This window comes from Rhea americana, unplaced genomic scaffold, assembly GCF_003343005.1.
Source record: "Rhea americana isolate MKP2758 unplaced genomic scaffold, rheAme1 scaffold_2, whole genome shotgun sequence".
Classification (NCBI taxonomy): Eukaryota; Metazoa; Chordata; class Aves; order Rheiformes; family Rheidae; genus Rhea; species Rhea americana.
The window spans coordinates 3,993,810-4,020,282 of NW_028186149.1; the positions used below are offsets into that span (position 1 = coordinate 3,993,810).

Below are 26,473 nucleotides of genomic sequence, written 5' to 3' on the forward strand. Positions count from 1 at the left end.
CATGCTAATGTTTCTTTAAGAGGACTATTAGTGCATGTCGGGGGAGACTATAAAAAACCGTCTGGGGAAATACTCCATCCTCCCTGATAGAGTATAAAGATGTACGCTGCCTTGTAATATGCAGATTAAGTCTGAAATCTGTTGGGAGACTTTTTACAAAGCTGTCAAGGCTTTGAATCCTCCTGTGGTGCCTGGACCCTAATAGATCATATGGCCATACAATAAATCAGTTTCTGTTTCTCAAAGTCCTTACAATTTATTGCATCAGTAGTTGGTTTTCTGTTCTCCTTTGCCACCACAGCGTTTTGCTTGTGTTGATGCACTGACATAGCTTTGGGGATAAGAAGCAAAAGAAGGAAGAGACATAACTGAGGGAACTGCATCAGTAGCGGGAAGTTATAGAGCAACGGTTTAATGAATGCTTCAAATGGAAAACAACTCTTTGCTGCAGAGGCAGAAAATAAACACCTCAGTGTACAGCAATTAACTGTGAGCCTTTACCTTTACACCACCAAAGAGTCTCTTCATTCTGTAGGTAGAAGAAAACTAGGAATTTTCTGGAAGCTSCAGTGGGACTTGTTGCCTGAGATGATCTTTTCAGAGCGAGATTAAACTCAATTCTCTGCGGAAGATCAGAAAGCTGTCATGAAAGAAAGAAATCATATTGACAGCAGTAATTAACTGTGAAGCTTCACCCATTCTGCTGCATTAGAAATTTGATAATTTAATATATAGGGAGAAAAAAAGAGAATTGTATCAAGTGAACCAAAATTTACTAGTCATTGTAATTAAAACTTGTTAAATACTTGCCCAAAAGTAGCAAATTCAACAAAAAGCTGAGGTAGGGTGGAAACTATTTATGCCTCTGTGGCAAATTTGGCAAGTCCTTGTGATTGCAGCTCTTCAGGGAAAGCAAGAGATGTTTCTGAAACAGTATTTTTGYATTTCTACTTTGGCACAATTAAATTTTAAATTCAGTCTGCATTTTTCAGTCAGAACAAAAGTATTACTATCCTGAAACCAAAGCAAGATACTTCATTTTGTGCCAAAGTAGTAGTAGTTAGATTTTGGGTTTACCTGGCTTTATTTGCTAAGTTTTATGGGCTGGTATGGCTGCGGGCAATATAGAAAGGCCAGTCAAATCTTTGGTCTTAGACTGCTTTGAACAGTGTCTCTTCATGAGCTTAGAGTGGTGGTCAGAAAACCGAAGCCGAGACGTTAGGAGGCTCTRTTCTCCTCGAGGCAGCGCGTGGCTGGAACCGCTGGCAATAGTTCGTCTGTGGTGCGTGCGGTGCTGCGGGCGCTGAGGCGTCCCTGCGCGTAAGGGAGAGGTGCCACGTGGCTGGTCGTCCCTGCCCAGCGTGCAGCTTGCAAGTAAAGTGCCAAAAGCCACTGTAGTTTAGCTTTATCAGTCTGTGACTACTGCAATATATAGTCAATCAAAAGAAAAATACTTCAAAGTATTTATAGGACATTTCCAGAGAATTATGAATTGTTTAAGAGATTGTCAGATTATTTTTGACCAAAAACAAGGTTAAGTGAAGTAGATAAGACAGTAGAAGGATGAGGACTCAAATTTCTTAACAGAAGTGTTTTGAACATTATATGTATTTTGAGTATGTCTTTGGAAGCAGTTGCCTTCCAAAGACCCCCGTGGTTGCTGCTCACATGCAATCCGGAAAGGGAAATTGCCCAGAAACTGAGGTGGAGCTCGCAGGGCCGCTCTCCGTAAGCCTGCGCAGTGAGCGGTGGAAAAGTGACYAAGCAAGGGGAACAGCAAAGAGTAAATGAGCTCGGAAGGAATAGGTATGCCAGCATACTCACCTAGTAGTAATAATAAAGACTATCATATTTGTATCATGTATAAAATATGTAACTTAGATTTGTAACAAAACCAGAGTTTCAGAGAAACTGTCATTTTGCCAGTTTAGAATCAGTAATAGAGGTTAAAGGTTAATTTCCTTTAAAGGGTTAATTCTATTTCCATTCTACCACAGAAAATGACAGTGCCCAGGCTTTAAATTGATGCCAAATAACTCAACCATGTTTTTAAAAAAAATAATCACGGCTCTCGTAATCATTAGGAAATGCATCCAGAATATGTCTGTGCCTGCACAGCTGTAACAGCAGTAAATTAGACCTAAGACAGGAGAGCATAAATCTCTTATACTGGCTTTTGGGTATTTATTTATTTATTTATTTAGCATGGAAGTGTAAAACTGCCAAAGCAGAATCTTGGGACAAACTTGGAAATTTTGATTTAATGAAATTCACTGTATCAACTTTCTTCTAATACAGGGTTAGGGTTTCTTTGATATGACATGACAATCCTTTAGAGATCTTCCTGCCTGGCCATTTGGTGACAGCTTTACTGATGGCATTATAAAACATGATGAGTGCCCTATGAGGCTTCAGATGAGATGGTATARTGAAAAAAGAATAAGGACAGAAAGAAATTTGTCTCTAGAAATGCTCCTCTTTTTCAGTTGACACTGTAGTGATTCCAGAAGTTCCTACTAAAGTTACAAAGACTGGTAGAATCATTCTATAAACAAATCTAAATCACTTTTGGTTTCTAATTAGCAACTGTTATTACTTGTAAGAGCCTCCACTAAATGAAGGTCTGATTGTTGCAGCTTAACTCTGTGCACTATGAAAAGCTTAATTTAATTGATTGTGCAAGCAAGTATAGATGAGAGAGTGGAAGTATAAATGTTTTTCTCGACATTTTATTTAGAAAATGTAAGTACTTGAAATTCCTTGACGTTTGGTAGACTCTCTTAGTTGCCGGTGCTGTTACTTCGTGAAACAAGGTAGTGTAGTATTCTGAATGAGAGTGTATGTATTAAAAGATGCCTTTTACTTAAGAAAACATGTAGCTTGGAAGCTTGACGATGATATAGGATGTAGTGCCGTTCAGTTCTGAATTGGCAGCTCTTATAATCCATCTTGATTTGGTATTAACTGAGAGACAGTGTTAGCATTTGATAGTATGAAGTTTAATGAATATTTAGAGATGTTGATGATGTCAGTCTACCGCTTAATATGTACACATTCAAACTTTGCAGATCCCGTATTAGGCTGCATTAGTTGGGCTGCTTCATTGTAACGTTCTATGAGAAAAACAAGAAGTAAAGGACGCAGGGGGTGAGTGATCCTCTCAATACGTGAACTGTATGCATGAGGTGTATGGGCGAAGTAATGTACAGTGATGCTTTTCCTGTTTTTGCCGTACTCTTAGAAAAACGGGCAATTACAGTTTGCAGTGAGTACATCCTCTACAAAGTAAAAATGATTGGATGCCATTCAACTGTTTTCTGGTTATTTTATGTGATCGTTATGAGGTAAAGACTCTGAATACCGTGTGAAAAATCATATTGTGCTTGTGTAGTATGTTTGCTTCTGGTCCTTCTTGGACTGTAGAAGAGCAGAGACATTCACATGTTTTTTTGGCCTGAAGTTTATGTTAGAAAGTACTTCTCTGGGTAGGATTTTGTAGAAGGTTGTATAGTGCTTCCTTGTGAAGAGTCCGACCCCTGGTCTTAGTCCTTTCTGTTGCTGTTAGTGTGACCARCAATGGCTTTGAACTTCCAAAACTGTTGAAAGTTTGACAAGACTTTGTCCCAGCTATGAACAGTTAGAAGGTGTTTGTTGTGGAAAATCTCTGCCCTTATGCTGTCCTAGTTGCTGGTGAAGAAACCAAAAGCAACAGAAAAGATGAAGGTGTCGGACCTGCAGAGGTGCTGTTTTCAGGTTGAGTGTATGCAACCCAATACTAGTGCAACCCAATACTAATTAAGGGCCCAGTCAGTGAACTGCTAACCATTTTCTAATATCCTCAGTTGGCATTAGAACAAGGGTTTTGCAGAATCAGACTGTTAAAAATCATTTAATTCATGCTGATTACAAGATTCTTAACTCTACTAATATTTTTTTAATTAAATTCTGAGTCCTGTGGGAACTTTGCCATGATCTCAGTAGGAGTTTGAATTCAAACATTTAGTGGCACACAGTACATACTTCAGTTTATACTGACACAAGCATGCTAAATTTTTCCCAAATGTTCTATAATTAAGATATTAAGGTGTGTTCCAGTAATCAGCAAATATCTGTACCTTTGGAAAGCAGTTATTTCAGGAGAATCAATTTGTACTAATGCACATTTCATTATTTCAAAATTTGTAGATTATTGAGATTCTAGGTGTTTGTCTATTTTTTGCTTTATGCATCAGAAGTGCTTTAGTATCCTAAAGGCTATATACTATTTAGGTTACTTCTCAATTGTGGTCACTACGCTATATTTCTTTAATGACTTAAAATGTATCATGTATTCCATACTGTAAGTCTTGGGAGCGTGAAGGCAAGCTGTATTTCGTCATACTGAATAGAAGAGGAAAATGTTGTCTCTGAAGTTGTTTTCAAGTACTTTTTTCAGAGAGCGTTTTACAGCTTGTAGATAAGAAAAGTAGACAGTGGTTTTAAAAGCTACACTGCAAGACTTGTGGTGCGGCAGCTGGCCGACAGGCTGTCAAGCTGTGCTGTTCCCAGTAATGGGCAGCTTGGTGCAGTCCCTTTGCTGCACTTGGCCAGCAAACTCCTTCTGAGACTCTATTACAACAAAATTTCCCACCTCCAGGTTACACCTAGGGTTTACCGTGAAACTGGAGTTCTTACCTCACTTGAGAATTCCCCAAATGGTATCTTCATGATTTATTGAGAGCAGATAAACCATTCTGCACTGGTATTCATAATACAATATGTAAATATTTTTATATTTGTCTCTGAAAGCTCCATATAACTTATTTTCATATAAAAATTAGAAATAAGAATAAAGAAAAAAATTACTTCACTTCTTTCATCATAGCACTTACTCAGAAGTGGTCATATTATTTCCTCTGTTGTTTCTGTCTCTGCAGATGCTGGAAAGATGTTGTTTCTAAAGCAAACTAGTTTTGCCAAAACATTCTTAAACTTTAAATCAACTTAAATTGCAGCAGAACTAAGGGGGGGAAAAAAAGCTTAATAAAGTAAAATACCAAAAATATGCCCTGAATGTGATATGTCAACTTGATGTACTGGGATATAAATAAGGGTAGTTACTACACTTGCCCTAAGCCACTTGGTTTGCAGCTGGCAGTTAAACCAAAATGTGGTTTGAGAGCCCATTCCATCCCTCCTGCTCGCCTTTCCTAGCTCCCTCTGTTCAAGAGGTTTATTAGGTAATTTTTTTACTGTGTTCTGCCACTCTTTGACTTATACCTTGGGTGCATCTTTTCTCTGCGGCTTATCAAAGATTCACGTGCCTAAATCACCAGTGGGAGATTTGCAGTTGAGTTCAACGGCCGCAGACCTGGCTTTGCTTCCCATTGATCCTGGTTGCAGGCACCCAGTCGCCTTCCCCGAGGAGAAGGCCTGGTGATTCACATTGCCATCCTACGTGCTCATTTASCAACTTCGAAGTTTCTAGTCAGGCTGGAGTGCATGGTTCCCATTACTATTGCTTATCCCTATTTTTCTTTGTTGTTTCTCTGCTTTTCTCTGTTTGGGTCATGACCAAATGAGAGACACTTTATAATCATTTTAATATCATTTTAATATACAGGAAATATCTTTGATTCTGTCTGTCTGAAAACTTTATATGGTTTCTAAAGTGATTAAGTAGGACTTAGAGACACCATTCTCCCAGACCATAAAGGCCTTAGGATAGAAAATAAATTAAATAGATTATCCTAGATATTAGTGCTGCTGCCAGGTTTGAGAGGTTTAGTTCAAGATGGGAGTAATTTTTAAATKAATTGTATTATCAACATTGTGACTACATACTATGATGTCAGATGAAAATGTGTTGTAGATAGCTAGGTACTAGGCTTAAACATAAAATAGTTCTCTCCAGCTCATCAGATARGAAGTAGTTAGAAAAGTAAGAGTCCTTCAGCAATAAGGTTACAAAAAATACAGAATTGCTTTATGGCTTGGGATAGTTTGTACAGTACAGTATAGTACAGTAGTTTGTGCCGTGTTCTCGCTTCGGGAATAGTGCACTGATACTCTTTTCTGGATCATGTAGAACTTTTAGCATCTGTTCTGCACATTTGCTGTGCCAGACGGAGATACTTCATTTACTGTAAGCTGTGCTTAACACTGTACAGACTTGCTCTGGACGTGTACATAGATGGCATGTCAAAAGCTCCATGTGAGGAACTTGAGGATGAATAAAATGGAAACTCTCTTGCCTTGTGTATCGGAATAAATTAGCCTGACTTTCAGCTGATGGTCCTATTGCCCACAGTTAAAAGTGGTGATACAAATCARTGGTTTCCTGTAGATCAGACAGACTAGCTGTAGTTTCACTAACAAGAAATTCTGACCTAGGTTGCCTGCAAAAGGTGGCTAGGAGAAGATACCAACTGAATGTAGCTTTTATTGTTTTAATTTATTATTCAATTCTGCCAGAGTTCTGCATACTGAATAAGTACACACTGCATGCTTTTGAGATCCTTTACACTGACTCTCTTTTCCTTCAGGAGCAAAAGAGCAAGAGAGTCAAGAAACAGAGATATAATTGGTATTCATCATCTTTCCTGGTTGAACTAAAATCTCGAATGATTTGTGTGGTAGTTAAGATCATTAAGATTGGTATGATTTAGCTAGCAACTAACACCTACCAGATACTAAATTCGAGCTGTTTCCATCCTAGCAGGTTGCTGTGTCTAGAAAAGACATCTATTGCAAGGCATAGATTTTTTTTCTAACTGTAAAAAAGCATACAAAGTAATTAACTACTCTTCTTCATAGAATAAAACATACTAAGCAACTTAATTTAAAAATTTTGAATTGGAGTTGGCCATTATACTACAGTGCAGGGTTTGTGAGCCTCATTGCTAAAGGTTTTACAAAGTTAACTGGTCGCAAATGCCAGGTACACTGGAAATAGCTGCAGCGTTGCCTTGCGTTGTAGAAGTTGCTCAGATAGCGGTGTTTCACATAGGTCTAGGAAACAGTTATTGTACTTACCCACCTACAAGGTTCAAATCCAAGCTAATTAAGTATATTTATTCCAAAATTTCACAGTTAATTCTCCTTGTAGATATGGTGTTGCCTAGAATTGTTTCTCTTTAAAACTGTTTAGCACTTCACAGTAGAGTTTGAAAGATAACTTATTAGATGTTGAATCATTCACTCATGTTAAGGACATACTCCCCTATAAAGCACACATTTTCTTTTTTTGTTGGAAATCTTTCTCCTTTGTCAATTTAATGAGTCTTGTTGCTAATTYGGGTACTTAACAATACATAGAAAACTAATTTTATTTAAACTTTGTTTAGTGCCTGGAACTGAATTAGAATTTTTCATAAGGAGTAATTTCTATAACCTTTGCAGTGGATCTGTACATGTAATAYTCTTTTGCTGACTCGCAGTTACTTATTGATTCACTCATGACATTTTTCTATCATCAAAGCAATCAATTCCACATGTACCACTCATGAGAAAGAGTTATTTTATTGTTCAGCTTAATACTTACTGTTCTGCAGGTGGAGCATCTCTTAAGAGGCCACCRTCCAGCTATTTACTTTGAAAATTCAGAAGGACCAGAAAGACTTTCTGGTCTGTTTTAACCAAGTGGGCCATGTCATTAAAGTAACCATTTCCATTAAATACCAGGCAGTAATTCTGGAAGCAACTTTTTGTTCAGAGGAGCAGAAAATTTATCAGACAGTTAACTCATGTCTACTAGTACATTTATTAGCTGCTGTCATGGGGAACTTAGCAGGTCTTTGAGTACTGTCTTGAGGAGGTGGAATGGAGAAATGGCAAAGTTGGCAAGAGTGAAAAATGCAATAAAATGGAACAGTAATAATGAAATTATCTTTAAATTACTGGAGAAATTGATGTTTTATTTTCTGATAACAGTCATGTGGTTTAGATAAGGATATCAAAAGTTAAACTTACAGTCTACCAAACATCAACTTCTACTAACTGCAGATAGTGGCCTTGAGAGTGGATGTGAGTGTGTTGCTTACAGAACTTTGCTTTCCAGTACCACCACATCAGTATATATGATTTAATTTATTTCTTACTGTTTTTTTCCAGTTGCAGAGGAAGCTGTATGGAATCTTTAGATAGGAAGAGAGGAACTGTAAAACATCTTTAAAAGGAGTGCTGCAAGCTGAACTGTAGGAAAATTAATATTCTGAAGATACTTGAAATACCAGTCTTAATTTATAGCACATTGAGATTTTGTCATAGAATTGTAGCCTGAGCAGAAATATTGATGAGAGTCTATAGCCTGAGACATTTCATATATATAGTGCGAAGTATTACTGAAAGACACTGTAAACACCACAATTTTAGTTAAGAAGCTGGCCCTCAGATAGATGAAACCAGCTGCAGATTGCACCTTAATGACGAATTAAGTGTAAAACTTTTCATACTTTTTCATGCTTTGACTAAAAATACTAACATCATAAAAATCCTTGCTGGGGCAGAGCTGAGGTGGTAACTGCAGGGTGATCAAAACGTAAAAGAGGCACATGTTCCCTTTTCGCGGGGAGGCCTCTTTCAGACTTGTCATATGATGGATTTCAAATGAAAATTTAGTGGACTCACAGTTTCCCAGACAGCCATCTTTCTACAGCTTCATTATTAACAACAATTTAGTCTTAGCCAGTTCTCTCATTTTTATTTCTGAGTTCTTGATAATTCTTTACTTAACAGCAGTATAAGAAAAATATTCAAATCGTAGGCTTTTAATGGAAGTGTTCCAAATCAAAAACCAATGTAAAGCTAGTATCCAGTAGATTTTGCATAGCAGCTTACTCCACAGGTGTTTGAATTTAAAGGTAAATAGTAAGTGCAAGTAACATGTAAATAGTGTGGGTGAATTTCCTATGTAATCTGTATGCAAGAGCCATAGCTTTACCTCCCAGCAATGTATGAATGATAATGCCATTTTATGGCTGATAAAAACAATGTTGTATAAAATGCTTGTCAGCTAGTGTTCATGGTATAGAGTGTTTTAATTCATTAACATCATGTGGGAAACAAATGGATGTAAGATAGCTCTTGGGAAGAAAAACATGGTGCATCAAGTACAATAAAATTTCCAGATGTGTGAGTACATTTTTGCAGAGTGTGATCGAGGGCTGTTAATGCCATTTTGATTTTTTATTTAAGATTATGACATATTTTTATTGCAAGCCAAGTGTACCAAGATCTTGATTGTTATTCTGGTGTTACTTTGAGAATAATACAGACTTGCTTTTCTTCAGGAGTCTAAAAAGGCAGAAAATTATCCGGCAGGACTCACACCCACTAAATTTATGTGGGTACAGCTCTGTCTAGCCAGTAAAATCCACTGAAGATTGCTCATACGGAGAAATTAAAGTCTGAAACTTCACTGGCCAAGGCTCTTCATAAGGACAGGTGGTCCTAAGGGAATTGTGGTAGTCCTATGCATTTCCTGAATGTAAAGATTTTGACTGGCAACAGCATGGATTTCTTTCTCAGAGATTCAGAACCTAGTTATAGACAATTGCTTTTATCCATGCAGTTTTTACATTTTATCCAGAACTGTGAAACAAAGTATTTCTGTTATGGTGTACACAGAAGGGTACAGAAAAATCTAAAACCTTTAAAATTCATTCATGTAGATTTAAACTCATTCTGTTTAGTTATTAGTTAATTTTCCTTTTAAAGACAAACAGATTTGTTCCTATCAAAAATGTTTTCATGCATAAACTGGGGTACTAATAATGAATAATGATTGCATTAGTTTATTTTTCCAATTTGCAGATTGCACCTATTCTTTTCATATCATTTATTACCCCACACACCTGACAGGTATCGATTGCTGAGTCCTTAGCCTCTCTAGCAGTATGAATATATCAGTTTACTACTGGAAGGATTAATAAAGCTTGTATAACTGCAATAAAATTGTACTGATGGTAGTTTAGATGACCTGCTAGCGCTATGCACCCAGTTTCTACATGTCTTTATGAAGCAAACTAATGCAAGCTGACCTGAAATCACAAACATGCTGCAAATTCAGTTGGCTTTTACTTGAAGATTGGTAGTTTGCAGTCTCCCACTTTGCCTTAGGAGCCGTTGATTTTCATTAGSAAATACCAGTGATTAGGACTTACAGGTAGCATAGGTACGTGGTTACATCTAAGCCCTATTTACAAAGTTTATCAAAAACACAATGAAGTCTGGCTAACGCTGTCTTCTCTAAACAGGCCCACCAAGTTAACCAAATTCAGAAAATAAGTTAGTCAGCAGCAGCCACTCCCCCACTGGAAGAAGGTGGCTTTGGACCTGGCAGCTTAGCAAGGCAAGGACACGGGAAGTGTCGCTGTCCCTTCATCCCACAGGCACCGTCAGCCTTCAGCTCTGCCGGATTGTCTTTAAGCCTGGGTATCAGGTCAGTCTTCAAGCAAGGTACAAAACAYTCAACTGATCAACCCAGTGACCTGTCTAGTTCAGCTTAGTTTGTAGTGACCAAAAAGTAAGATGTTTCATAAGATAGTGTAAGAATATACAGTTGGCAAATATAAAATAATCTGCTCAAGTTACGAAGTTTAACCTAATATACATAGTAAGTATATTAGGTTGAACCCCAGAATATGAGGATGTTCCCTTCCCATTACTTACAGTTATTAACTGAAAAAAAAAATGACAGTCCAGTCCTTCCTTGAAAGTAATTAAACTACTCACCTCAGCACCTTCCTATTGCAGTGATTCCGGTGGTCCTGTGGACACATCATTTGAACAGTGTTCTTACTGATCTTACAAACTGTTTTTTTTTCATTGACTTTCCTTTATTCGGGGGGTTTGGGATAGGAATAATAGATTTTTAACCCGTATTTTTATATTTCTCTGCATTTTTATCGTTTTCATATTTTGTTCTTTATACAAAAGGTTTGCTTTCAGCGAGGGAGAGCTCAAAGCGTAGTGAAGGGGTCAGTCTACTTTCTGAAATGTGTCAATAGTATTGTACTTACTAGTATCAGTAATTTATATAAAAGAATAATGATATTTGATGTGTAGTTCTCCATCCCTACATTTTTTATCCTAAAATAATGAGTCTTTCCATTGACATTTTGTGACCATTTCTCATCATATTGTCACACAGATGTTTTTCAGTGAGGGCCTGTGGTGAAACAAAGACTTTTTCCTGACTAATTCAGTTGATTCAGATGTCTGGAGTATGTAAGAACAGTTTAAATTTCTTCCCTAATATGCTTTATTTTGGAATTAACTGCATTAAATCTAATTTCCCATCATCTAGGCCRTTCATCTAGACTTGCTAGAGTTGTTCCCAACATTTAAGTAATTACTTTTATAATGTGTGTAATGTGGAGAGCATTTCAACTGTGTATTGCAATTTTTGTGACAGAACAAATGATCTCTGAAGTAACTGGGTCAATCCTAAAGCTGTAGAAGATGAAAGCTAGTACCTTGTATTTGCATTAAAAACTGAATTGCCAAGCAATATAGAACATACAGCCAAGAGTATGATTGAATTTGATTTTGATTGTCTTTTTGCAAGTCTATATTTAAAAACAACTCTGTTCATATAATTAAATAGAAGATTCTCTGAATAGACCCTTCGGGGAAGGGATCATCTCTTTCCTGTGAACTTATACAGTGTCTAATACGGTTTTGGCCTCAAGATATTACTGTATTTTAAAAGCCTCAAAGCAGTAATATTCCATAAAGTCATGCATCTGCACATGGCAGGAGTTTCTGACTTAAGGACTTAAATTTTAGTCACATAGACAGATGGAAGAAGTAGAAGCAAGAGGGAACAGAGACACCTAGCAAATGAGTGATTTGTCCATGATTACAGAGCAGATGCACTGCCCAACTGCATATTGAATCCAGATTTTATATTTCCCTATCTAGTATGTGATCTGAAAAGTCACTTACCCTGCTGGCATTCTCAGCCAACTTATCATTCCAAACAGGCCTGGACTTTGCAGATGTTCTGTCAAAAAGAAGTGATCTGAAAAGGAGACAGTAGCCAAGTAACTTTGTGAAGAACAGCCAGAATATTTGCCAACCCAGGATATTTGTGGGTTCGATAAACTGACTGTTTAGTGCTTCTCTATAGTGTAATATAGTATCTGCTTTGGTGTTTTACTGTATCTCTAGACTACAATAAATAAACCACTGAGAGTCACTTCTGTGGAGAATTTGAGAAAACCACTTCCTTGGAATCCAGGCGTGTTCAGTGTCCTTGTCTGGCTGGCTGAGAAGGCTGCCTGGCATCCTGGCAGAAGCTGCTGAAAAAGTATTCAGTGTATCTTTGATTTTTCTGTGCTTTTTTGCATCATAAATGTAAGCAGTGTTCAGCCGAAGTTTCTGAGCTTGCTTGTTTTGCACAACTGTTAATATAACTGCACTGTTTTTAACCATGACACAACTTTGCCCCCTGAAATCAGAGAATACTGGACAGTGTAACACAGGTACTGAATCTGATAGAACACCAGTATGTAAAGGTGATTCCTTCTGATCAAAGTCCTTGTGTTTCTGTCCCCATCCTGAACAGCGCTGCGGAGCCGATCGGGACGGTCCATCATCAATGGAAACTGGGCAATTGATCGACCTGGGAGATACGAAGGTGGTGGGACGATGTTCACGTATAAACGCCCAAATGAAATCTCCAGCACTGCAGGAGAGTCATTTTTAGCTGATGGCCCAACAAATGAAGTCCTTGATGTCTACGTAAGTTTCTTTATTCAGATTTAGCTTCTTGATAGAAAGTATTTGTTCCAGTTATTGTTAACATGCAAAATTAAATCACATTCAGTAACAATACATTAATAGTTTGTTCCTTTAATCTTAAAACAGCATTTTTGATGTTTTCTGATTACTTTCTGTTACTCCCAGCTTGCTCTAAAATGTAGGAAGTCTAAAAGGCAACGGGTGCCTTTTGCTCTTGGACTTTATAGATGCAGTAAAACCAATTTTACTTGTTCAGTAAAATCAGAGGTAGATCTTACAGGTGTCTATAATTTTTGTGAAATGGATTTCCTCCAGATAGTTTCCTACTCAAACAGATTTGGCATAATTTAATTTTACAGTGTACTGAAGCAAGTAACTAGATCAGACAAGACCTCTTACAGAGTGATACCATCTCAGTTTTCTTTAAAAGAAAGACAAATCCAAAAAACTGTAGAACATATGAGATAGAATAGGGCAGTTTTAACAGGAAGCTGTACTAGAAAATCATAGAAAACAGCCATTTGAGAAAGAAAGAGGAAAAAAGAGATTGACTAGGAGAAGGGAATTCTAGTCATGTGGAAGATAGTGAAAAACCTATTTACTTAGTTGGGACAGGTTTTTACTTCATCATATTGAAATTTGAGTATAATTGAGGCTAATTATAAGATAAGCTGTGGTGGTTATCACATCTGCTTTACGTGCTGGGTTCAAGCCCCAGTGGAACCAGCACCAGGAAATCATTGGGAGGTTGGCCTAGATGATCTTCAGAGGTCTCTTTCAACCTTTGTGATTCTGTGTCATACAGATCTTGTGTGCGCAAAGTTGTTTTTTCTTTGGTTATGGACTTTCACGTGCTAAAATTGGTCCAAAAAGCCAGTTTGAGTGGTGATACTGGTTGTTTGATCCAGCCAATTTTGTTGCCCACAAGGGCAACAGACGGTACAAAAGTGAGCATGCAGTGTTGTTTCATAGAAAAACAAACAGTAACTGCTTCAMTTCCTCAGCTGGAAAGAGCAAAATGTTGGCAAAGTTATTCCCTGTTTGTTGCTGTATGTCTTATTAAAGCAATGTAATAATCGCATAAGCATTATTTCTATTTGAATAATTTCTGATTGACTGCAATGTGAGACTGGAAGAGCCTGGGGAATTAGGTAATAGGGTTGCTAAACTCCACACTACAAATTCCATGTTTTTTAAATTATATCTGTGTGCTCTTATGTAAAGTTATATGATGGTGTGAGCTGAGGTGTTTTTATTGTCAATAAATTGATACCTAATACATGATGACTGCATTACCCAGAGAGGAAAGGATCAGGAAGTGAATAAAAAAGATACTTCCAAGTAAGTGTCATTAGGGGGAAAAAAAACTTGAAATCTTAAATCTATTGTAATTAATTTAGGGTTTTTATTGCTATACTAATTTATTTAGTTGTAGTCTTTTTTACCACCTTCTGAAATGAAAACAACAGAGCTGATGTGATGGGCATCATTTCAGCAATTGCTCTTTGGCTGCTACTGCAGATTGCCACTTACAATTTGACTGCACTCTTATCTGAGATGTTACTGGTTAGATGTGAGGAGTACTAGGACTCCTGATAAGCTAACGCTCAATATCTTTTTCAGAACAGTAGAGGAAGATGAAAAATGGAGAATGCTAGATGAAAGAAAATCAAACATCAGCATGACACAACCTTTCCCATATGGTTTTGGAATTTCTAGTTGCACTGATACAAACCCCCTTTTCAGTATTTGTCTCACAGTTCCTGGATTGTATAACTCTCTTTTGAGCCATACTCTCCATCTTTTGCACTCTCCATGGAAAAATGAAGAGATTTGCTGATGATAACTCCCAGTGGCTTTCTGTATGTTCTTCCTCATATCATACCATCTTTCTTTCACTCTCAAAATAAACAGGAAAAAAGCTCTTTAAGTTACAGCAGATTTTAATTAGCAAGGTAAAAGAGAAACAGGTTTTTCACAAGTGTGCAATATACATTGCTTCAAAGACTTAGGTCCACTAACTCAAAACTATTACTTAATTCCATAGTACGTACTGGAATGCCGTGGCAATATATTATTAGGGACTTCATCAGTTACACTCTTTATAATGTGCCTGTAAGTTGTTTTGGGAAATATGATGGGAAAAACATAGAAACCATTGGAAAAAACAACTCAGACAGTATTACAGACAACATATTATCAGATAGTTCAGAGAAGTAAATGATCTCCATGGGACAGGGTTTAATAGTGATTAGATTTGGCAAGGAAAAAGTGATTCTGAGACATGGAAGAACAAAGGGCTGAATCCTTAGTTGATATTAATTGGTGTAACGAACTGGTGTAACCTCGAGAGCAAGGGTGCTTTGCTGGGTCAAACACCCAGTGGCATAGCAGGACTTTTCAGCCACTGCTTTGACAGAATGGAAGGATTAGTGCAAGCTCTGGTATTTGTTTTTTTTTAAAAAAAAAAAAAAACAAAAGAAAGAAAAAGGGTTTTTAAACGAAACTGCAATCTGAGGCTTCTGCCAGACCAATCCCCATTGGAGGGTTTAGCCCTTTTAAAACAGCAGTGTCAATAGAGGCAGTACTTAAGTAATCAAAGCTCAGCTATTGAAATTAGCAGCTGGTAGTACCCTTATAATTATAATGTAAGTATTTTCAGTCCCTCATTGTCAGCATAATACAGCCCCACTGGGAACAGAGTGTGTTGCTAACACTTTTTAAAAGCTTTTGTCAAGTTGCATCTTGCTCAGACCTTATTAGGCAATTCTACCTAAGTAAGCACACAAGAAGTTGCACTGAACTTCAGGGGCGTACTTATATCTGTTTACACGTGGGTTGCACAGCAGGGTTTTAAAACCATTCAGTTTGGTTTTCATGTATAAGGGAGAGAAACTTAAGGTCCCACCCATATTTCATATGGAGTATTGGAAAAAAGAAATGTTTTGGCTAGCTGTAAAGCAGTGGGAATCTGTTTGCATGTACATTAAATCTTAATTTAGTTGAAAATCCATTTGAAAGGTTGCAGGAGGGTTGCACGGTGCGTTCTCCAGTTGCTGGAACCAGAACAGAGGTCTTTGCAATCTGTTCACTTGATCATTACTGACCAGTGGTTATGGTGAGAGCTACACAAGTTAGTATTAGTTTCTACTGGCTGATTACTAAGTCTTCACAGGGTTGTGTATAGTTAGCTACTCACTGATACAAGGAACCATTTCGTTTATGAGATGGTACAAATGAGGTAACACACGTGCTCCCTGGCCATGCCCCATTGAAGTAGACGTGATAAACAGGAGAGTTAGCTAGAGTTGTAGTATGAGCGCGGAGGTGTTTATTGGCCACTGCTTTGTTTCCTCCTCGCTCATCTTTCCTGCGGCATCTGTCAAGCTCCTTGTATCTGAGTTGGCAGTCGCCAGACGTGCCCGTTAGGTCCCTCGCGGCCCGGGTGAACCTCTTGTGCCACCTGGTGGCCAACGGTGACGTTCTCGTTGGTTACGTTCACACGGTCTGCGCTGGTGCCCAGGGTTCAGGGAAGCCAGTTCTCTGCCATCGCAACCTAGTTCAATTTGCAAACATTATAACCTGTTTTTTTTGTTTGTTTTTTTTCAGAAACAAATAGTCTTTTTGCATTTTTGGAGGCAGTCACTAAGCAAAATTTCTGTCGTTTCCGTTGTTACGCAGTTGATTAGTACAAGTACGTTTTTAGGCATTAGTAATATGACAAGTAGAAGAAGTGAATATATGGCTGTTTTTCTTTTTAGATGATACACCAGCAGCCTAACCCAGGTATACATTATGAGTATATCATTCCAGGAGACAATGTCATTAGTCCTCAGTTGCTTGCTCACAGGAGGCCAGGTAAAATGCCACTATTTCATATTATTAAACATATTCTGTTACCTAATAAATYAATGGAGAAATTAATTCCATTAAGCTCAGTCTTTATATGCTGCTGTTGATTTGGGAGAGGCACAGAATTCACCCTACTTCAAAGAGAAGTCTGCTTAGGTCTGGTAACTTCAGCAAACTTACACTGGCCTGTGTAGCAGCGAATCTGGTCTCATATTTCTACTTTCAGTAGTAATTTTTCAGTTAAAATCTTAAGCRTAGCTTTTGCTCAAGTTTGAGTATTGTGTCCATATGTCAGAAATGAAACAGTAAGAGTTTTTCTCTTAATATATTGAGATACTTTAAAACAACCCTTCTCAGTTTTTCTTTTTCTCTCCCAACTGGAGAGGATCAAACACAAAATTGTTACCTTCCCAAGCTGGAATCTGGACCACTGATGCTCCTAGTTCTATGCTGTGGAGATGTGCTCTGTGTGTTAGTGTGAGGCTCTGAAGGAAAGTAGAAAATTGGCAAGTGACTTTGGTCCTACTTTTAATATTCATGACTTACCTTGACAAATTTTGGGGTGTGTTTGCAGTCTGTTTTGTTAGGAGGAACAGCTGTACTGCAACACGGGAGGCACAGACTACAAAGCATGGTACAAAGACAAGCTTTGGGAATTTTGAACACTAGTGCAGTAATTACAACGTGGTTGTAGACTGCTCAGTTTTTAATGTATTTGCTGGCTGAAGCTTGGTTGTCTTAATTGAAAACAACACAGACTTCATAGAACAATACTAGGAAGTCTGTGGATAGCAGATGAAAGCTGCTTAAGATTGAAGTTTAAGAATGCTCCAGCATTGTTACTATTAGTGGTTGAAAACATAGACTGATATTTGTAAGTGAGGCTCGTTATTTTAATTTTTTGTTATTGTCCATCATCAGGGGAGCCCTTGAATGGTCAGTTAGAAATCCCAGAAAGTACAAATCATGAGGATGAGGATTTGCATAGGGAGACAGACACTCTCACTGGACAGTCAGCTGGAAGTTTTCCAGTTATTCAGCCAGGAAGATTTTCTTCTCATCAGCCAGAAAACCAGGTGCCTGCTGTGCAGCCACCAAGACAAAACCGGGAATACAACTGGAAACAGATTGGAAAAACTGAGTGCACCACTACGTGTGGGAGAGGTAAGTGCTTCATTCAGCATGCACAGAAAATAGATGACCTGGGAGGTTTTCACCCTGGGAGAGGAGAAACATGGAGGGAAGAAGCGCTGGGGATACTCAAGCAGCTCTTGCATGCGCTGAGCCAGCTAGGACCCAGTGCTTACTGATTTTCTTTACAAGGAAAAATCTTATCTCTAGTATTAGGTGTTCTTATCAACAGAAACAATAAAAATATGAAGTGCAAAACATTTTAATTAATTAATTTAAATTTGAAGGGAATATATGGCATCTGCTTCTGAAAGACCGTATGTAAGGATTTTGTGGCAAGCTGCTCTCTCTCACACCCCTGACACATGGCTGCTTTTCTTGAGACTCTTTGGCATTCTTTATCCTTTCTTTGAGCCTCTCAGCTTTGTCAGGTGCTTTTTGTATCTCTGTCAACAGTTTTCTGATCTTTACAGGAAGATATCACAGGGATTCCACCAGACATTTCCTTGCCTAGTTGAATATTATTGTCAGAAATAATGTGGCTTTAGAAAACTGAGATTTTCATAGGGGAGGAGTAGGAAGGAAGAGGAGAAAAGAGACTCCTAATTAGTGACCTTTTTGAGAGGTGATGCATACACTATTTTAATCTTTCCAGCTAAATCTTTGCCATAAAACATTCAGAGTGATCACAGAAAAAACAAAGCATGACACTAGCAATTGTTTGGAAGAAGATGTTCTTGTAGTCATAAGAGTGAAATCTTCTGTACTGCATATAGCCACCATCACTATACCTGAAAAATCACAGAGCTTAGAAATACAGACCTGCCAGTGAAGGAACTCARCTGAGAAGATTGTCACCAGATCTCCTACACTGACAACATCTGCTTCTCAATTAAGGTCATTCTGTAATGAGAGGATACTTTGCAAATTTGGTCCAAGGCCAGACAAATAGCTGTGTTACAGCTGAGACAAAAACAGCAGTATTGATATTAGCCAGAATTACTTCCAAATTGCATACACTTTTGTAAAGATAGTAGAGATACTCTTTTGGGAAATGCAGTCATTCTTTTGCAACAGAAAGTATATCTCTCTGCATAAAAGTAAAGTGTTCCTGAAGTGGAACAGATGCAGTTAGTTTTATGTCGGTAATGTATTCTTGAGAACATGGCRATTAGAGAGATACGACATTTGTTTTTGTGGGGATGGGGAATGGGTTTAATTTTCTTTAAATACACATTTTAGTTCTCAGGAATAAAATTGAACTAGAGCAAGAAGGTTAAAGTATATGTAGTATTCTAATCTGCATCTGTATTATCACAGTAATGAATTCCAATAATTATTTACAAAGCGCATAGTACTTAAATTTTCTTTTCCTTTCTTTTTCTTTCTTCTTTGTCCTGGACAATATATTGAGAAATCTGTCTTGCTTGGAGAATTTACTATAAAAGTGTTGCAGTGCTACACTACAGCAGATAAAGTCAGATAACACTTGCATGTCAGCCTTTTTGTGGAGAAAAGAAGGGAATGTAAGCCAGAATTATTATAGTTGATACTTAGAGGTGACTTTGATACAAGTCATATGGCAGACTCTTTAATTGCACCTGATTATTGTTTAGCAACAACCAGTGAGCATCACCAGCTGAGATTCTGGATTATCATATATGTAGTGAATTTGTATATTCAAATTATGAGGCAGGTGTACATACACATCAAGGTAAGCCTATTTTTTCTTGGCTTCGTAGGGAGACTGCAAGAAGTGTGGAAGTCTTGGTTGTGATTCTTACAGACCTTATTGGCATTTGGGCATTGTTTTTGCCATGTCTGCAGAGATTTGGTAGCCACTGTCAGCAGTATTAGTGAGAGCTGAGTCAAAATGATAATAGCAAAATTGTAGAGTACATAGAATAACTTTCAGCCTGAAACACGCTGAATTTCCTGTATGAAATTAAACAGAACTGTCAAAAGTAAGTATCCCTTTTCCCTTGATTGGAGAAAGTGTGCATTTTCAGATTAAATTGAATTTTTTTAAAAAATGGACCTTGAGAGGAGCATCTTGGCATGACTAAGGCTGTACAAACCTTCCTTATGATCTTGACCTGGGAAGCCTTAATCAATCTCTGATGCTTCTAAGGCATTTTGAGCCAAAGTAGCGATATAGGTTGCTAAAAACAGAGTGAAAAAATCACATCAAAAAGTTTGCACTGTTTAAAACATCTTAAAAAAGGAAATCTGAAGAGTGCAAGCTGCCTATTCCGAAGATCATCTCCTTAGATTTCAGAGGATCAGAGATTTCAGAGCATGTTCTGCAGTATTGATGTGAGTTAGCTGGTGAGGTGCAAGGCTTTCCTTGATAAACTTCTTGAGCAAATACTACTTTTGTGGAAATCTTAATTTTCTATCCTGAAATTGCAGTGTGTCAGCCAAAAGTTACTGTCAAGCAGGACCATCTATTTTATTCAAAACAGTAGATATGACGTAAAATTATTACAGAACTTCAGTGCAATAATATCTTGRATACATGGCTGAGTGTATTGATCTCTCTTCTTCCTATTTCTTGCTCACAAACACAAGTTACCTGTAGATTGCAGGCAAAGGAAATTGGTTTCTGTAAACCCAGGATAAGATGTTTGAACTGCTAATTTCAAAATATGTTAATACAACTGAAAACTTGTAAGAATTTAGCACTCACCGTTAGAACAACAGGGATTTTGAGCTTCAGGAGATAAGAATGTGCAGYGAGTTAACACCAGATGATAGACTTAGACTGCAAGTTCAAGTGGATAACTAGAACTAAAACGCTGGAGAAAACCGAACATCAAGGCAGTGGCCTAAGGTCTTATGTCAATAATCTCATGAATCAGTATCACACCCAGTGTAGGTTTTGGTAAACCCACATTTGAGGGATGTGGGCTTTAACTCTCATAACCTAACACTTTTCTACACTCTTTTTTGACAAATACTACCACAAAAAAAAAGGGGGGGGGGGGAGAAAAAAGAAAGATGCAGCTGAATATTCTGTGCAAATCACATCTCTCTCTGCATTCAGGAACTTGGCTGCTTCTGCCTCCACCCAGAGCTGTGCAGTTAGGCCTTTGTAAATGTGTAGTCATATATTTTTGGTCTAAGGAACAGGGAAATAAATTTAGTAGAAAGATGAAGTTTCTGCACTGATAACTTGYGCTCTGCTTTCTCATGTCTGGTCAGTAACATGGAAAAAACGCTTTGCTGAAAGACTGTGGTCCTACTGCTACTTGGTCTAGAGACACTGTATACAYGTTTTCATGAGGTACGGTGGTAGCTTTCCTAGTTAAGCACAGATGTTTTGGAAAAGAACAATGTGAACACAGTATGAGTCCTGTTTAAAAAATGCTTCCTTAAACCACCTGTATTTTGCCTTTTAACTGCTTCTAGTTCCAGCTGCAGACGCTGAGCATTAGACATATCTGACTGTCCTCAGGTTGTACACTACATTTCCTCAAATTCTGGAGTATATTAATATCAAAGTCAGTCAGTAAAATTTTAGTTTAGAAACAAAGCTTTTACTTAGAAAAAGCAGAGATCATCCAATGCATTTCAAAGACAAAATCTGGGAAGGAGAGCTAGTAAAAGGAGTGTAAGCATTCCTGGAAATGTTTGTGGGAAGAAGTGAAAACTCTGTATCTGCTTTTCTCCTTAAATAACATTCCGTTCGTCTTTATTACATTCTGTGGTATAAACTTACTTACGGCCTAAGCTAAATGTTTCTCTTTCAGTTTGCAGTTTATTTTCCTGTGTGTGTTTTTTTTCACTGCCCACTTGTGAATGTCTGCACTATGAAGGCTTCAACACCAAAAAATTATTAGCCATTTGGAGTTTGTTGTTGTAGGACAGACATCCTAGAACAACTAAAATAGCCTCGTTTTTATAAGGCAGTGGATAGCATCAAGTGGTTGAACTGGCAGTTGTGGACTGCATCTTGAACCCTTCTGTTTGGCTGAGCCCTGGTTCTCTCTTAACCAAGTGGCTCCTGTTACCTTGGAGGTGCCTCCAGGCTTCATGTGCTGTTGCTCTGTCAGATCTCATGGGAGGAGCTGCCTCACTTCATCCTCTTTGAGTGCAGCCTGTGCCTTAAAACGGATTATCTAAGCCTTTGAAATGGGGTTGCTCTTGCTTTGCATGATGAAAACAGGGCACGGAGAGAGTCAACAGAACTCAGGACTGTTTTCTAAAAAGGATTAAAAGAAATTCTCTGTAGGAAAAGATTGGAAAACTTTTATAGAAATGAGAAAGAGATTCTGTGCGGCTGAAGGAATTACTGAGACAGGAACGCAACTCCAACAGTTTCTTTTAGTAGATTGAAAACGTTTTGTATAAATAGACTCTTTCATTAGCACCTTAGCGCCTTGCTCTTTGTCATCTCATTTTAGTAGTTGGTTTTCAACAGTAGTGAAGGAAAAATTCTGTCTTTCTGCTCTAGCATGAAAATTGTTTATAATTATGTATGAGCATTAAATGCAGAGAGCTGTAATCATTAGCAACTCTACAGTAATGTTTAACCTGTAAGCTTCATCTTATGAAGGTTCTCAAAACCCAGGTGAAGTGAGTAATACTCTTGTATCTTCACTCATGACATGACACTCATGACAGGACAACAGGAGCCTGCATGAGAGGGCTGGATGACTGTTAAATCCTTCTTCCTCCCAATCCTGTGTTCCAGCCACTTGGCTGTGGGTTTTGAATTGCCTGAAGAGCTGGGCTTACTGTTTGTAGTCTCTGCACTGTAATGATTTCAGACAGGCAATAGTATGTTTTCTCAGCCGTTCCTGCAGTCCCATGCTGTACTTTCTGTATACGAAGCATTTCCCTTAATATTATAATACAAACAGTGTAGAATKCAGCTTTCACTTGTGTTGGGGTATTTTGGATAAAATCTTGATCTAGATATCCTCTTGTTACGTTATGCTTTTCTTTTTTGCATCAGTGTTGGATCCTATTGCTATGAAAGGTTTATATTGCAGGATCATTTGCAGTGCATCACCTAATTCTTGTTTTGTCATTTCAGGGTCACAGTACCCAGTTTTCCATTGCGTCAACAGAATCACTCATGAGGAGGTTCCTGACGGTTACTGTGACAGTGGCACCAAGCCTATTCCAGAAGAGGAGGCTTGCAACCTCTTCCCATGTCCAGCTTTGTAAGACACTATGATTTGAGTGAAATAAAGGAAGTTTTGCACATGGAAGAGGCTTTTTTAAGTAGTAAACTAATTTGAGCCACTTAAGTATTTTGCAGTTGTTTCATGAAGTGCAGAGGGTATTCTTCCGTAGTTATTGGTGGCCTTCTCTTCACGGGTATTGATAGTATTCAGAGAGCGTGAAAGGGAAGTTGGCAACAACTGAGTCTAGTAATTTCTCAAAGTTTGTGTGATTGTTCAGGCACGCACCATACCTGCGGTCTCTCTACAGGAATATTTTTTTCCAAGTGGCAGGCTTCTGCATGTACCTGTCCAGAGAAGGGGCTCTGCCAGGTATCTCGCTGCAGACTGGATCAACGTGCTGCAGACCCCACTGATTCATTGCATGGTATCATCATTAAAGATTAGATTGGCCTGGTGGCGCTCACAGCAACCATTCCTCTCTCTTTGCTGGGAGCTGGTAGTTCTTCAACTCCAAGGCTGTATTCCAGCACTCCGAGTATCCCACTGGCTCAGGTGTGATTTTCTTCTGAAAAGACACCTCCATGAGGAGAGTGTGACTTGGAACAGCTAAGCAGCTACAGCTGTTACTAAAAAGCTTCTTGGAAATAGAAAAAATTGTCCATTCACCCGGACTATGTGTCAAGAAGAGAAAGGAGTTAGACCTAGTAGCTATTATAGAGATCCTTTGTTTCAGGTCAGCACCTGTATTTTCCATCTTTCTTGTGGTTAGGTTCTTCAGTGCTTCTCCTCTGAGCAGTTACTGGCCACTCTTTACCCCACAGAAACTGTTAATGGTGCAGTGCTATTTGGGTGTTACAGCTGCCTGACAAGGGGTCTGTCTGTTAGACACTCAGAAAAACTCACGAAGCACTTTCTGTGGAGATGTCTTCTGTCACCAAATGTTTTTCCCAGCTTTTTCTTTGTAACAGCTCGTGTTAATTCAGCTTCATTTGTTCACACAGAATAGTACCAAGAAGGATAAATTGAGGCAAATACTTACTGAAAAGAATAAAGAGATTTCACTCATTTCCCACGAGAATTCTGAAGTAAAATGTGTAAACAGTTCAAGTACTTCCCTTATTTGTGTATGTATGTATGCATACTTGAAACTGAAAGGGGAAAATATGTATTTGTACAAAAGGGAGTAAGTCAATACTGTAAAATCTTTACTGGAATTAGAAGAATATATTTAGGGATTTTTTCATCTGTAAACTTAAAAGTATTTACTCATTGCCTAGTGTTTGCCGTTCCAGTTTTATTGGTGAGTTAGTGCCTGTAGACATTAGAGGCTTTCTGTGCCATTGCCTTTCTGAGCCTTTCTGGAGCCTTTCTGGAGCCTTGCTGAATTGTGTTCAGAAAAAGTCTGTAAGCTTTATGCTTGTATAAAAGCATCTATTTGAGATGTGTCATTAAAGTAAAGAAATACAGATTTTTAAAATACAGATAGTAATTTTTAGTGGATTGGTTAATGTACTATTAATTAAAGTATTACTACTTGATTTTTGCACTGTCAATAAATGCTAATGATAAATAGTTTAGTCAATTGATGTATTAAAATCAATGCATAATTAATACATACATTAATGAATGCCTTTTGAAGCCGTTGGGCAATCTGTATGCATACTGATTAGTATCAACCACTACAAGTAGACTGGTTGTAAGTATGTAATGGTCTCTTCATAAAGCATTAGGTTAGGCATGCAGAAGTTTGTCTCACTTATTGAAGTCTTATTATAAGACACTGTCCAAGCTTCAGAATCCTGTCATTGGAACTGCGCTCAGATTAGTATTACAGGAATCTTTAGAAAGCAAATTGCCTTTTTTTTTTTTTTTTTTTTTTTTTATTTCTTTCCTTTAGCTGGGATATAGGGGAGTGGTCTGAGTGCAGCAAAACATGTGGTCTTGGTATGCAGCATCGGCAAATCTTGTGTCGGCAGATGTATGCCAATCGTACCTTGACCGTTCAGCAGTACCGCTGCCATCACCTGGAGAAACCAGAGACAACCAGCACTTGCCAGCTGAAGATCTGCAGCGAATGGCAGATTCGGACAGAGTGGACTTCAGTAAGTATGATTGATTAATTTAGGGTATAAAACCTTACAAGAAAACAGGAATGTTCTCTCAGATACTGCTAATCAAATGTGAAATTTGGTTTTGTTTAAAACAAAGAACTGGAATGTAGAAAATACATTAGTTGAAAATAAGTATATCTTTGTTTAAAAAACCTGTGAGATTATGACCATGAGAATTTACTATTTGTAACCAGAAAGAAACTGAAAAAGAACAATTGCGTAGAACGAAACAGATATATGTACAGGGGCACACAAGCTTTTTTAAAAAAGGTGTTTTTTTAATTCTGTGTGAAATAAATATGGGAGGGAGCTGATAGGTTTGCCTGAGGCAGCAAACTTACTGTTGTTTTCCTTAGCACGTAGAGTTTTGTTCTAGGTCTTCAAGTTAACCTTACAAATGTGTTCCCAGGGAGTCAGTAGTCGCTGTCACTATATTTGATGTGAGGCTATGCCAAAGCTCTTGGATAGCCTGGATAGTGCAAATTTTAGCTCTAATTTCTGTGCTGTTTACAGAAAGTTTGGCGAAAAGACAGCCATCCTAGATACTCACATGGCCGTCAGGTAAAGGGAAAAAGTACCCTGGTGATACCCTGGTGGGTTAGGTGTAGCCATATGCAAGTCTTTTACATTTAGCCATGAAACTAAAAATTTGATAGAATTGCTGAGTTACGTGGGTGAATAGACCATGAAAAATCCGGCTTAGCACTAGACCCAACCCTTCTCCTTCCTTCCATCTGCAGTACCTCCTCGCTTCTGATTCCCCCAGCTGGTAGCTGTGCCAGTGTGTGCTGCAGCACAGACTGCGTCATCTGCGGGCTGGAGCAGAGCAGCTTCCCGCGTGCACACTTCCAGTGGGGTCATGCTGCAGGTCTGCGTGGCTTTGAGTTGGTGACTTAACTCTCTGAGGCTAATAGAGACACTGTTAGCTTTTATTTATGAAATATCAATGACAAGTTGGTAAGTTCCTGGGATAAACATCACAGAAATATCTAAACAAATATGAAGATATGATGGCTGATTAATGCATTATTCAGGATCTGTTTAAAAATCCATCTTGGCTTCAAGGACAGTAGATTTGCTATTAAAGGTAAAATTTAGATCATTTTATTGCTGATGAGAAAGAGTAGCTGATTTTGTGTGTTGGTACATTTTGAGTAATAGTTCAGCCTGCAACCCTTGACTGCCTACTGTGAAGCAAGGTAAAGAAATACGTTTTAGAAATTGCAACTGGTGAAATGTAGCAGTAGTCTCAGTTAAATTTGTGATTACTCTTGGAAGTAAAATAATGCTTTTGGCATAAAGAAGGCTCGCTATATGGAAAGAAACAGCTAAGTTTGGAAGCTGTAGTTTTAGTAGAATATTTATTTGTATTAGCCTACTGAAGCTGAAATTAGGTTTTCACTTTGGAGACAGGTCTGTGATCTTAAAAACAAACCCATCTAAGATTTCAGTGTCCTGATAATTTTTTCTGACAAACAAATGTCRAAAACTTTGATCTAAATCTGATAATACAAGATG

The 26,473-nt window shown here is 38.1% G+C and overlaps 1 protein-coding gene across 1 annotated transcript in view; it reads left to right on the top strand.

Moving 5' to 3' along the window:
* The window catches only part of THSD4 (thrombospondin type 1 domain containing 4), a 359,658-nt gene that overhangs the window by 304,647 nt on the left and 28,538 nt on the right, over positions 1 to 26,473 (top strand). Inside the window, exons 8-12 of the mRNA XM_085303323.1 lie at positions 12,551 to 12,726; positions 16,488 to 16,584; positions 17,500 to 17,742; positions 22,751 to 22,880; positions 24,742 to 24,946. Coding sequence (XP_085159449.1) covers positions 12,551 to 12,726; positions 16,488 to 16,584; positions 17,500 to 17,742; positions 22,751 to 22,880; positions 24,742 to 24,946 — 851 coding nt within the window. The remainder of the gene's footprint in view (positions 1 to 12,550; positions 12,727 to 16,487; positions 16,585 to 17,499; positions 17,743 to 22,750; positions 22,881 to 24,741; positions 24,947 to 26,473) is intronic.